Source organism: Anser brachyrhynchus, assembly GCF_964034855.1.
Source record: "Anser brachyrhynchus genome assembly, chromosome: 4".
In the NCBI taxonomy this organism is placed as follows: Eukaryota; Metazoa; Chordata; class Aves; order Anseriformes; family Anatidae; genus Anser; species Anser brachyrhynchus.
This window is the reverse complement of record NC_137698.1, coordinates 38,408,162-38,421,708: the sequence shown is the minus strand read 5'-3', so window position 1 is coordinate 38,421,708 and position 13,547 is coordinate 38,408,162. Positions and strand designations below refer to the sequence as shown.

General features: G+C 39.2%; 1 protein-coding gene and 1 long non-coding RNA gene across 11 annotated transcripts in view; one reads left to right on the top strand and one right to left on the bottom strand.

The window, feature by feature from the left end:
* CLGN (calmegin) overlaps positions 1-10,761 on the bottom strand; it is a 28,096-nt gene extending 17,335 nt beyond the window's left edge. For 3 of the 6 annotated variants that reach the window (XM_080590994.1, XM_080590996.1, XM_080590997.1), the window contains exons 1-7: positions 10,627-10,751; positions 8,576-8,617; positions 6,923-7,101; positions 5,609-5,679; positions 3,276-3,334; positions 2,011-2,152; positions 1,101-1,182 (exon numbers count right to left, since the gene is read on the bottom strand). In XM_080590994.1, coding sequence (XP_080447120.1) covers positions 1,101-1,182; positions 2,011-2,152; positions 3,276-3,334; positions 5,609-5,679; positions 6,923-7,084 — 516 coding nt within the window. In that variant the 5' untranslated portion in view covers positions 7,085-7,101; positions 8,576-8,617; positions 10,627-10,751. Of the gene's footprint in view, positions 1-1,100; positions 1,183-2,010; positions 2,153-3,275; positions 3,335-5,608; positions 5,680-6,922; positions 7,102-8,575; positions 8,618-10,213; positions 10,266-10,626 lie in introns of all 6 variants that reach the window. The other 3 variants (XM_080590992.1, XM_080590995.1, XM_080590993.1) reach the window with 2 other exon arrangements.
* A 36-nt stretch (positions 10,762-10,797) lies between these two features.
* LOC308194748 overlaps positions 10,798-13,547 on the top strand; it is a 310,853-nt gene continuing 308,103 nt past the window's right edge. For 2 of the 5 annotated variants that reach the window (XR_013950827.1, XR_013950828.1), the window contains exon 1: positions 11,705-13,212. This is a non-coding gene — a long non-coding RNA (uncharacterized lncRNA). Of the gene's footprint in view, positions 13,213-13,547 lie in introns of all 5 variants that reach the window. The other 3 variants (XR_013950824.1, XR_013950825.1, XR_013950826.1) reach the window with 3 other exon arrangements.

Here is a 13,547-nt window from a genome sequence, read left to right as displayed (position 1 = left end):
ATAAAAGCACAGATGGAAAATCTCACCCAGGGAGAAAATTATGAGTTCTGCCCACACTTGTGTTTCCAGGTTTTTTTTAAGACTAGTCTCTATTGCTTTTCCTATTAACTTGCCTTTCCACCTTACCAAATCTTATTGAGCAAACAGGATAGCTTGATGCATCTCAAAACCAACAATTTCTAAAGCCAATACTAGCTGTAACTGTGATTGCCTCATCAACTTCTGTCTGAAAGTTGTCTAGTACTGAATGTTGGGTCAACACCACCAACTAGCTTCAAAACCATAGCGTAGGAGCTAGGGTAGTCAGCTTTTGAATGGCCAGAGCAATCTGCTTCATGATTGGAAGTACCCTTACCATTTTTGAATCCTGACAATATTTTGAATCCAGACTGGTCATTCCAAGTCTATCCAAATATGTAAAACTATTCTGTAACTGCTGCTATGTATGTAAAGCATCAACTTTACACCTGATCATTGAGAGCGTCCCTGGTAAGAGAAATTCTTCCCCATAGGGAGACACTTCATTACTTGCAGTTCCTAAATCCACATTCTATCCCTCTGTGAGGTGACATGCTGTATGCCATGCAGTAAAAAAAAATTGTTTCACAAGTTATGAGTTGAAATTCTATGGCTTGTGTTATTGCAAAAAGGCAGACTAAACAGATACAAAACTCCATTGTCCTAGATATAAGACCAATAGTTAACATAATATCACCTGTACAGAACTAGGAGGAGTATGTTAATCCATACACTGCTTGCTCTGACCTATGGAAATTCACATTTTGAGATTTCTTGTCTGAACATAGATTTTAACAGTGTACTTTAAGTTTCAGACTACCTGCATTTTTCATTAAAATAAATGGTAATTTTAACATGAATAACGTTATCAAATATTCCAGTAAAATGCACAACTATGAAGGCTTTGTATATATATAAACTATAATATATATATGATTACCTTGCCTAATCTTCTGATTAAACATTTGGGAAGCTTTTTAGAACTTAGAATACACTAAGAATTAATCTCCTAATGACACTGCACAAGAACAATTATGCATTCCTCAAATGAGCAACCAACAGTAAACATTAAGAGGACATACCAGATTCAAGTCTTTACTACTGGAGAGGAGCTTAATATATGCACCACCACAGTCAATGCCTTCTTGAAAATTCACTTCGTATCTGAGCAAAGAGCAAGTTAAAAAAACATTCCGCATCAGACAAATACAAATTCAATTCTGATCTCCAGAACGAGAAGAATACATTAATATCATCAATTAGTCACTTTATTTTTTTTATTAGTCATTACTGTCAAAACGTTTCTACATGACCAAACAGGTTTTAGTTGCTACACAAACTAACACAGCAATGATGACAGACAAAAAAAGCCACAGTAACATTTGATACTGTTGGTATCACCAGTAAGAAAAGTTTCAAAGCTGTATTGACCAACATGCAAAACACCAAAGCGAAGCACAAATCAGGAATAGTTCTAAAACGTTTGTGCTGTCTTTGAAATGGCCCATATAACACACTGAATTTAGCTGGAGGAGTTACCTGGATGTGTCTGTAAGTACAACAAATCAAGTCTGTTATCAGAAAAAAAAAGTCCTATTGCCATGACACTCATCATCACGAATACTGCTATAATACTTGCAAGATTCAGGTTTTACTGATCTACACAGAAATACTCTGCAAATGTAAAAACACTGTACTCAAATTACATGATTTAGATCTTTTAGATCTAAGACCGAAAATTGATTAGCTTTTTAAGAAATTTTATAAAGTATTAATTTCTGTCCAAAATATTTTATAAGAGTTTAAATACCACTTCTTAACACCTGTATTACAATTTTTCTTGATTATTATATCATTCATACTTACAGTTCTGGTAGCTCTGGATATGAAGCCAATGCTACATGAAAGACAGTATTTTTTACAGAGATTTACATTATTTTCTTGACTTAATGAATAATAAAAATTAAGTAAAAAATCTGAGGGAATACTTACTGAACAATCAAAGGTTTATTATCAAAAATAAATGCCTTTGTTAGCATAGTTGATATTGCATGATGCTTTGCCACCGATTTTAACACTAATCCTCTGTCTCCAGGTACTGTGTTTTCTTTCAGCTCTTCTACTTCCCATCTTCCTAAAACAAACAAACATACAATCTTTGAAAAAAAAATTAGGCAGAAGTCAGGAAACTGTAGCCTTGTAGAAAGTAAAGAGTTAACAGCATATAAGACTAATTGCCAAAGTAGAGAAGTCATCTTGACGTTTGATGTCAAAGTTAGAAGTTAAATAATAATCATCCAATTCAATACCAGTAATTCTACTCTGGACACAAACAATTATAATTTTTACATCCCAATTTTTTTTTATTATACAATCCTGTAGCATGCGTGAATATCCACTGAATTTCTGATTAATTGCAATACTGTACAAAGGAATCAAGAATACAGTTTAGACAGAGAGAGACCTATATTTTGGATATGCATAGCTCTACACAGAAAAGCCCACTCTCTCATTTCACCAAAAAGGTATTGGTTCTAGCCAGTTAAGATTATGCCAGCTTTCAGTGTTTTAAAGATAGCAAATGTGTAGCACACACATTCCTTGTTACTTCCAGCCTAGGAATGTACGAGTCAAATACAAGCCCAAATGACAAAAATCATCCAAACAACTTTTTCATTTTCACTTTCCAATTATTTTTTATTTTCTTTAGAAAACTATACTAATAAACTGTACAAGAACCACTGGAGAATCCCACACTCAAGCACAGACAATCTGACAAAAGTATTCAAAAAAACCAACACTCATTCAGTTTCAATTTTTTTTGTTTCAGAGGCTAAGCTTTGAGATCAACAGCTGCATCAGTAGGAGATGCAAAGACACAGGAACAGGCTGCTTTAGAAACGTGCATAACAACTGAAATTGAAGTGGTAAATATCTGACAATTTCAGGAAAATGTAGTTCTCAAGAGGCACTGTTCATAAACAATTAATACTGAATATTCACATGTCAGAATGTATTCTAGTACATCAGAATAAAATTACTGCAATGACAGAAATATTTATCTCCATGGTAAGTAACCAAACAAGCAACCTTTCATATCTCAGTTTCAGGGTAACAGTCATTATACAAAGTAAGATATTGTTGATCTATGTCATCTAGGTTTTCAAAGGTAAGTTCAGTGCAAGGGACAGTTATTTCTCAAAAAGCAACAGAACATCAGAAACTATGTAGTGAAAGTAAACACCAAAAAGGCTTACCATCATATTTAGCAATGTTATCATCCGTGTCTTCTTTCTTGGTTTTAGACAATATCCACCTAAAACAAGAAGTGTACTAGTCATTTAACTACACATGCGAAGCTGTATTATTTAGCAAGCACAGGAAAAACAGATTTAGCTGCTAGGATGTCAATCTGTGACACTGATTTTGACAGGCAGCATCATGGAACTTTGTGTAATTTAAAGAATGTGAAACAAAAAATTGAAGTGTTAGTCTAATACAACATTGATTTTGAAATATTTCCTAAGAATCTAAATGAATATACAATTAAAACTCTAAAGTAATTCACATTTACTCTGAATAATCTTCAGTTTTATCTACAAGCTGAGGCTGACAACGTAACACTATTACGTGAGCATGGAACTTGAAATAATACTTGAAAATAGCAAAGTTCATGTGTAAAGACTTCAATGTGATAAAGAAGAGCAAAAAATCATTCAAACAACCCTTAACTCTATCTGATATTAAGGGTATCAGTGCACAGCAGAGGAGGGAGGGAACAAATAAGTGTCCAAATGACAAGTGCAATTATGCACTAAGCAGATTCGAATTTTATCGCACACGGGGATTATAACAGAGCAAACGAACTCCTGATCTCCTTGACAGATCTCCTTGAACAAGGCGGATGCAGCTTACCAAAATCAGCTCACCAAAAATTAGGATATGCACACACCCTGTACAAAATGCTCATTTGGAGAAGAAAGAAAAGGCAATCCAGCCTCATTCGGTCATACAGTGGTTCTATCCCGAGCCATGCACAGGAACGTCTTAAGCCAACAGTGTTGCCAAACTCTTCCTTGTATCAACTACAATGCTATATTCTCATAGTGACTTCTGTAAAGAACTAATTTCATTCATTCTGAACGACTCTCTGCATGGAGTATGTCAGGGATGAATACTTTTTCTTTCCTGCTTGAATTTCAGACAGATCTGTGTTAACAGAGATGCTGGAAAAGCACCACAGTATAAATGGCAAACTAGATCCCTGGTCTTCCTCTGGAAAGCCCAATGCTAAAGTAACTAATACTAATCAAAGCTTCCAGTTGTTTGTTTTTTTTTAAACCACCATTTTCACCTTTTCTTTTTAATCGTTTTTCCTACCATCACTGGTACGGCTTTTGTATTGCACTTCTTAACATTTAGAAGTGACATGCTGAAGGTGAGAATTTTATAAAAAATTATCTTCTTTCTACATGTGGTCTAAATATGTAACAAAAATGAAAAAAAAAATCTAAGAACATAATGTGAGAAATGACAAATCCATATTCAGTGGCCTGAATTTCCCTGTAACCCTCCAGAAAAGAACAGTAGAAACAATTGGGAAAAGGGAGTAAGATTCAGTCTTATGAAAGTTACTGGTGCCTGCTGCCATGCTATTTGGTTTCAAGTTTATGTTGTGCATCCTCAGCACACAGGTGTCTTATGACAGTTTACCTCACACCTACAGTTGTTGCATCTCAGTCTTTTCACAGGAAGACAAAAATAGGCAGCTTTAAATTGTATGATAAAGATGTATCTTACTGCATCTCCTTTCACCTCTGGCTGCCTCTTCATGGGAGCTGGGTTTTGTTCTTTTAATAACATACAAACATACCTTTTTTCATGATTCCTTGCAAAACAAGGTATTTTGTCCACCCACCCAGTAGCAGTTACACCTTACACTGCTGTAGTGGTGGAAGAAAACTTAAAAAATGCAGACAAGATGAATATTTCTGGCTTAAGAACTGTTGACCTAAACCTCGATATTTTTCTGAAATATCAGCGCAGTGTAGTCAAACTACCTAGGAACATTTCAGCAATCATATAAATATCTAATTCCTCTCGATAGTATAAAAGCACAACGGGAAGCAGTACAATAAATCAATTAAATACAGTCCTCCCCAACAGAGTTTTTAATCTATAATGTAGAGAAGTGCTGCCTCCTTCTTGCACATATCTAAGTGTACATGAAGAAGAAATAGTTTGCTAACAATTTCTGACTTTTTAAGCTACTGCAGTGTAATGCATCTCACCTTGTAGTTTCACTTTTAATTCAACTGGCATTGCATTATTTTTTTAACATCCATAAAACCAGAGTCTATTACAGGTTTTGTTATATCACAAAATATAGCTACATGCCTGAAACATCAACTGCTTAGCTTAACCTTATGAAGAAATTGGAGCAAGTATGACCACCCTTCTCAATTCTAAACCCTGTACTTTTTTTTTTTTTTTTGGAATGTACTAGCAGAAAAATGAATATAAAATAAGTCCTGCCGCTGTAAGTTAAATTACTGAAATTAGAAGTCTGTAAGTTTAAGGTGCAGCTTACCCTGTCAATACTCCATCAAAGGTTTCTGTAAAATACACTTCCCCAGTTGGCTTTGGCGTCTGGTATACAATCTAAAAGACATTTACAGATATAACATATCATAAACTACAATTTTTCAATTGAAATACACTATCACACCACTGGAAGCAGTCCACCCAGCCAGACCACCACAGTTACATCTAACAGAATAAAACACTCTTTCCCTGGGCCCTCTCATTTCTACAGTTTGGGTGCATTCCTCTAACAGTGCGCAATTTCATATCCGTGAAGCTTTGTGCGACCAGGGGACAGCGATGAATAGCACAGAAACAAATCAAGACTCTGAGCAAGGACTCTTAAAAGGCAGGAGGGTCTCACGGTTTCATTTCTAGTGATATGTTTATGATGGTTAAAGAGGCTGCTAGGTTAGTTTTAGACTCACTCTCAGGTATCAGAAAAACACTTTTCCCCAGTTTTTTGAAAACTAAATGGTGGTCCTCCTACTAAACACAGTAGAGCTCAAATGCACACAGGGTTATCAGCAGTTGTTTCATCTCTGTTTTTGTGCCCTAGCAGCTTAACATCTTCGAAAGCACCTGCAGAAAGTTTCAGATACTATGATAAAAGCATAGATACAGCTTAAAATTTTGCTTTCTGTGGTCAAAGCTCATAACTGAAGTACCGTTACACACCTTGTGCATAAAATAAAAACACAGAAAATTTACACAACTTGCTCCAGCTCTCTGCTTCCTATTTTTTAATTCACATGGTTCCTTTTTTTTGTTTGTTTGTTTTCCTATCTACTTGGCATGTTACAGTTGGGCTACACAGTTAAAAAAAATAGAAAAAAACAATCTATGACTATTGTGCAAACCTATTATGAAGTACAGCATAACAAACGCAGAAAGATTTTTTAGGAACAAAGACCATCTTAAAAGGCAGATGTGACCGATGAAATTAAGAAACCAATCTAAACGAAAAATGTCAATGAGCCCAAGGTGCTTTCTTCTCTAGTAATGACACGTTAGGCTGCAGGGTATATTATCCATCAAGGAGGACTTCGGACACCAGGTTCCATACCTAGAGTGAAAGACTAGCAAGACCTTCTTCGGGACTATCGACCACAGGTGGGAGATCTGATTTTGCATTTGGCATAGTAGGATCCTTAAGGCATACACAACAAATGAAAAACTCAGTCTGGTGAGTTTGACACTCATCGAGTTGTCAACTGTATATTGACTTGCTTTTTTTAAAATAAATTTGTGCACTGATTCTTCTACTAGTTACAACTACGTAACTTAAACAAGCTTTAGCTAACGGCATCTATAATCTTACCCCTAAGGAAGATTCATCTTTGTCAACATCAGCTTCTTGAGACTGCTTGTCAAAATCCTCCACTTCAACATCTGCACCCAAAATTTCTTCGTTTTCCATTTCTGCAGTTACTGAGGTAATTATCAGGAGACCCAAGCACAGCCAGTCCCACTGGAAATGCATCCTGGTTATCTGAAGAACTGAAGGTTTTAAATTACAAGTATTGTTGGGGGGATATTATCAACATTAGTTCAATTTTACCCAAGATTTTATCTAGAAGAGAAAAAAAACTAAGCAGGTAACTAACTCAACCTCTCAATCTGTACTGCTACGAAAAAGAAAAGAATGTTGTCCAGATGCATTTGCTTCACATCCATAAGCTAAAATACATGCACATGCAGTTTTACATTGAAGTACGCAATGGTTTGGAGCAGTGCGATTCCAAGCATGTGCCTACGCAAGTTTTCTTAAAGGTCTTGCCAAAAGTGCTTCTTTCTGAACTTGCTTTTGTCTGCATTTGGAAACAGAAGGAAGACAGACTCCAGATACCATTGTGTAGGTGTTTATCCTTTGATTGTTAATTTCTATCCACAGAGAGCTTAAAAAGAAAGACAAATACTGACATTTAGTCAGTTACTGTAAGGCATTTTCAAACCTTGCATTATCTGGCCACCAGTACTCACACTAAATATTCTGCTACTGAGACGCTTTCTGTGCCTTAAAAAGCAGTCACCCTTTTAAGCTCTATCATCGCTCTTCAGAGATTGCTTGTTTACTACTATAAACCCTAAGTACCACAGCAACTCCAGATACTGTCTTATATTCTGGAAATCTTAGTTCCTCTCTTTCTTCCTGGCTTTATCAGATTTGCTAAGCAATGCAAACATTAGAACGCCCTAATAATTATTTATCTATTTACAACATCTGCTAGTTCTATCAAGCAATGCATATAGAGATCAAATAGTGTCAAGGCAAAAAAATCCACATCCCAACAGAGCTATCCAAAAACGAAAACTAATTCTTTTTTCCTTATTCATTTTAAGATCTATTCATGTAATATTGACTGTACTGATTACATCTAAAGCTAAAAATAAACTGTTTCAGGCACTAGTACTAGACACTATGTCAACATCACTTTGAACATAAAAAGCCTCACCTCTTGGGACAGACACCTAATTTTCCACAAAACTGTATCAAATTATGTTACCTTTTTTTTTCAACTAATCTATGCCATTCTTTGCTTTGGATCCTTTCCATCTGTTTTGTTTAAGAATAGCAAGTCTATGGTTTGCATCATTATGTTAATAGTCAAGAAATCTGAAGTCTTCTGCAAATTTTACTATTTTTTAAAGAAAATCTTAGTTAAAAAACTACAGAGATTGTTAATTCATAGACCTCTCTGGCCAGTTCTAGAACTTGAAATATTCTTGCCCTATTCTTGACTTAAAGTCATTCAGCTTGTCACATGTGAACGTTCAACTTCATGGTGTGTTTTTGAAGACCTCTGTCTGGAGGCTATCGCATTCAGTTTTCCCATGCCCATTTTATTGCTCTTAATCATCACAGTAAGACAAACACCTAAGCAATGTCTCATCACACGTTACTCCTTCGCTCCACTACAGCGGCATATATTAATTAGGTATTAGAATCAACTTTTCGCATGAACTTGCCTACCTTACTTAAGGTAGTTTGTCATGCAGTTCTGCTCCTCTTCTCCTAAAGCAGATGAAGATAAAAAGCAGACACACGTTCATCAACACAATTCAGTCGCGTTTTATGTGTGATACAAAATGCCTACTTTCACTTCAATAGCTGTAATTTATTATAACTAGCCTCTATCCATTATTTTCATACACACACAAGCAAGAGCATCCAAGAAATCGCCTTTCCACACAGTTCCCTTCCAAAACTCCTGATGCCTTCAACATGCTGTGCTTTTTCAAGTCACTCAAGCCTAACTATATAGCAACTCCCTGATCCTAGCCAAGGACATTCCTAATGTCATTCAGTCTTCAATCACATCTCTTAGCTTCCCTCCAACAACAGAAAGTATACTTTTTTGACTCATCCCAAATTAAGATATTCCAGAAACACTGAAATCCAATACCATGAACAATTAAGTTATCGCTTAATTGCCAGATAGGGATAAACCCAAACAAAACCATTAAATCTTTTGATTTTTGTGAATTTTTCATAACCACAGTCTTACAATGATAAATCTTTAAGCCAAAGAGTTTATGGACTCAAAATATTATACATTTAATAAGAAAGTCCACTAGATTTTAAAGATTAATTAGCATATGAACATCCATGAAAATCTTCAGACCTGTAATTTTAAGCCATTTTGTATAGCTTGGTTTCCTTACTATGGGAACACGGGTAACTACAGCGCTTCTACACATCATAAGAGACACTCGAGCCAAGGGTACTGCTGTAGAGCAGGCTCTTGGGACCAGCAGCAGTGCTGCAACACTGGCCTATTATTGCCTCTGAAGTAATAAGCCACTGTCTGCAGGACGTGTGCTAGACAACAGTACAAGACAACATGAATAAACTGAAGGAAGGAAAGTTCTGTTTGGGTATTAGCAATTTTTTCCCAATGATCGCAGCCAAGCAGTGGGTCAGGCTGCCTAGGGTGCAGCCTCGGCCCTTGGTGCTCTCCCGCACGGAGGGGATAAAGCCCTGAGTGTCCAGCCTGAGGGTCCGGCCCCGGAGTTGGCCCTGCCGTGAGCAGCGGGCTGGAGCCCTTCCCACCTGGTTTGATTTCCACAGCAGGCTGTGGAGCACAAGTACAGCAATTCGGACCTCTGTGCCATGGTCTTTAGTGTACTCTACACCTGCCATGAAATTAACGGCATCGCAGTTGTTATCCCACTCGATGCGGAACTAAATAAAAGTCAGGATCTTTAACGTGACTGGTAACTCGTACTTAGAAGAGTCAAGCCTTCCTGAAACCACCTCCTCAAGCAGAGGGCAGCAAGGCTGCCATTAACATCCTTCCTCGCCCAGAAGCTTAAAGCTCCCGCAGCCACCAGCGGCACAGGGAGGGCAGATACCAACTCCACCCAGGGCAATGGAAAGGGTGGGTTCGTGCGCCTGTAACCGTGTGCTGCTGCCTTATCCCTCCCCGACACGGTTACGTGGGCATCAGCCTGACCCAGTGGGACCCGCTCCACGGAAACCACTCGGGAGCTCTCCCCCGAATTTCATTTCCCCGTACGCCGGGGGCACATGGCACCTTCCTGTCTCTCGCCGGAGCCTTAAAGATGCTGCGTGAGAACAGCGACAGCGGGATGCAACCGGGCTACTTACACGGGGGACTTTCCGCGCTGTTTCACCGCTCCCGCTGGCTCGAGCAAAACCTCTAGGAAGAGGCTTTCGATTAAAAACGAATAAAACAAGGAGGGAGCCACCCCGCTCCCCGCAGGCTGCGGGCACACGGCCGGCACAAGACCACGAAGGGCCGCCCGCACCCGGGGGGCCCCGACAGCCCCCTCAGGACCCCCCTCAGGACTCCGCGGGGAGGGGGGGGGGGGGGAGCCCAACGGCCGCCAACGGCCGGCGCGCGAGGAGCCCCCCCACTCACCACGCGTGCGCCCTCCCCTAACGGCCACCACAGCCCCCCCCCCCCCCCGCCCCAGTTACAAAGCGCGTCCCCGCGCAGCGCGCGCGCCCCCCGCCGCCGGGCCCTGCCGGTGAGCGCGTGCCCGCGGCCGGCCGGTTACCGGATCCCCTCCGAGCCCGGCCGCTGTCCCCCAACGCACCCCCGGCCGCGCATGCGCCCTCCCGGGCTCCCCTCGCGGGCGCCCTGCAGCAGGTGCCGCGGCTCGCGGCGCCGACGCCAAGCGGCGGCCGGGTCGCGGGGCGGGGCCACTGACAGCCGGGGGGGTGGCAGGTATAAAAGCCCGGCAAGATGGCGGCACCGAGCGGGAAGCGGCTGAGGGGAGCGTGGGAGCTGCGTTAAATGCTCTGCCCTGGCTGGGGGAAAACTGTTAGGAGAAATGGCGCATTTTGTCAAATTGGCATTTAAAATTGTAAATGCGTGCTCCACTGTGGACTTTTCGAGATCAACCGCCGTCATAGTCACTGGGATTTTAAATGTACTCACTGTGGTAACCGTCATGCTCCGCACACCTTTGATCATCTACTAGGCTATTCAAAGCCGAGGTCTTTTTTCATTGCTAATTGAAACGATTTAGGTCAAATTAACAAAACCCTTTACTGAAATGGAGATAGTCAAGCAATCTAACCTAGGTTCCAGGAACCGTAAAGCAGAGGGACCACCCTGTGATTCTATGATTCTGGACGCCGTACAAGTTGAGAGAATTTAGAACATGACACATGGCAGCAATGTGTAAAATGTGGAGATGGCACAGGGAAAAGCAGTTCCTTGAGGGGCCACTAGGAACTTCTTGGCACCAGAGCTGTGCAGCTAGTGACAAACCAGATCAGGGTTCGTAGTGTTTTCATGTAACGTTGCGTCATTCAGTTCACATTATCAAAGAAGGCCTCCTCACCAAAAGCTTTACCGGTTCTGTTTTACATTATTTGATTCTTACCACGTCCAGGAAACAGTCTTATGGACGTAATGGCTATGGCCCATACAAAATACTTTATAACTTGAGGTAATTTTTATAGATGTCTCCATTTGGTTTTTCTACCACATACTAGTTTGCTAAGTAGCCTAAATAACTCAGATAACTCAGAACTGTTTGGAATTAACACTAGAACATGTACTTTCAACTGTCAATCCAAATGCTTTTTTTGCCCCCCCCCCCCCCCCCCCTTTTTGGTGACATTCCACCTTTCAAGCATTATAAGGTCAGTGTAAACTAACGCAGAAGCTTCAAACTTGGTTATATTTCTTGACAGCATCATCAAAACTTATGACTGCTACAGATCATTTCAATTATGAGCTCTAAAGATCAATGTAAATATCACAACTAACAGTGTATATTTATGTCGTAGAAAAGCCACACCATTTCTTCTCTTGTTAAGGTATAGCTAACACTGATCAGAAGGATCTTTTAAGCCTTAATTCAAATCGTTATTTAATGTATTTTTCTGAAATGGTACCATACTGCTACAGAATCTTCAATCTTTAGACACCTCTAGCTAAAAAGGAAGGGGGGAATGTTCTTATGCATTCCATCATGAAAAAAGACAGATGAAAACTATCCTTGCAGCTTGAAATACACACATATATCCTTTTAGAAGTAAAGGAGAATTCAAGAATTCTGCTCACTGCAGAATTCATTGTTAATATTCCTACTGTTCATTGTAAGGCATCTATGAAAGATACATCTGCAATCTTCCATTCATGAAAATAAATAATATTCATTAAAAAAACAAGCTGAAACACAGGAATCTCAGAGAAGACAGTTTGTGTAACCAATAGGACAGCTGACAGATGTGTGACAGAGCAATGCAAAAACTAAATGTTGGGGAAAATTAAGATCTTTGTATATGGGATGCTATCCCAAATATCCAATATCCAATGGGATGCAAATGGGAGAGAAAATTTCAAATTCAGTAAACAAATCCATCTTCAACTTTAGATTAAATCTCTCCTAATTAATTTTAATAGATATTCCTTCTGAGTCTAGTCTCTTCCCAGTGTAAATCTGTCCTCCATTTGCATTTAGAGGAGATGTGTACTTGTATTTAGCTGCACAAAGAGTCACAGTAACACTGATGAGATTAGGGCTCACATAATTAATGGAAATAAAAACATTTAAAAAAAATCAGTAAAGCCAAGTTCATAATTGCATTTTGTATCAGAAACAAATGTTACCAGTTCCCTTTCAAAAGTCCCTCAAAGGATTTAAGACAAGAATAGAGTCACACTGCTCAGAGAAACAAACAACTGCACTTCAGTGGAAATCAAAATGGGTACAATAAACCATCATTAGTATTGAATTAGCTTGCAAAATGGGCTTTCTTCCCACATATGCATTTAACCTGATTACGAACATGTAAAACGAGCTAGCCAATATTTTGGAGACTGTGTATTAAACCACATGAAAATACTGAAGTAGAATATCCTAATGAAAGAGGTCGGTGATCTGGTATGGAACCTGAAATGCCTCTTAAGAGAGTTGTTTTTTTAACTTACTGTCTTTGTTTTGTAAGTTAATCACAATGTCTATGGTATAAAAACAGTCATCTGCAAAGTTAAAGGATGTTCTGTATCCCCTAGGTCAGTTACCTGAACTGAAAATTCTCTTGAGGAGCCCTTAACCTGGCCTTAGGGACGTGGTGTGTGAAGGTGCGTGCAGGTTCAGTACAGCTTATTAAATGGAAAACCACAGGTAGGAACTTCCTTTCAGGATCAAAAGGCTATATAAATATATAAATACTCTGTAACCATTCCATGCATAACAGAGATTGTTATGAACACACAGAGCTAATTGTTGACATTAACATGCAAAAGAACATAAGTATACTTCTATTACACTGTTCTCTTAAACTTACTAGGGCTGTAGCACTCACAACTTAGTTATCAATTCTTCAGTGAAAATCCAGAGTTCATCTCACAAGGTTCCTTCGATTTTGTAGAGGAGCTGAGGTTCTACAGACTGGGCAAAAAACCTCTGCACTCCATAAAGCACATGGAAGAATGGGGACTAAGCAAAATTTTACTCAA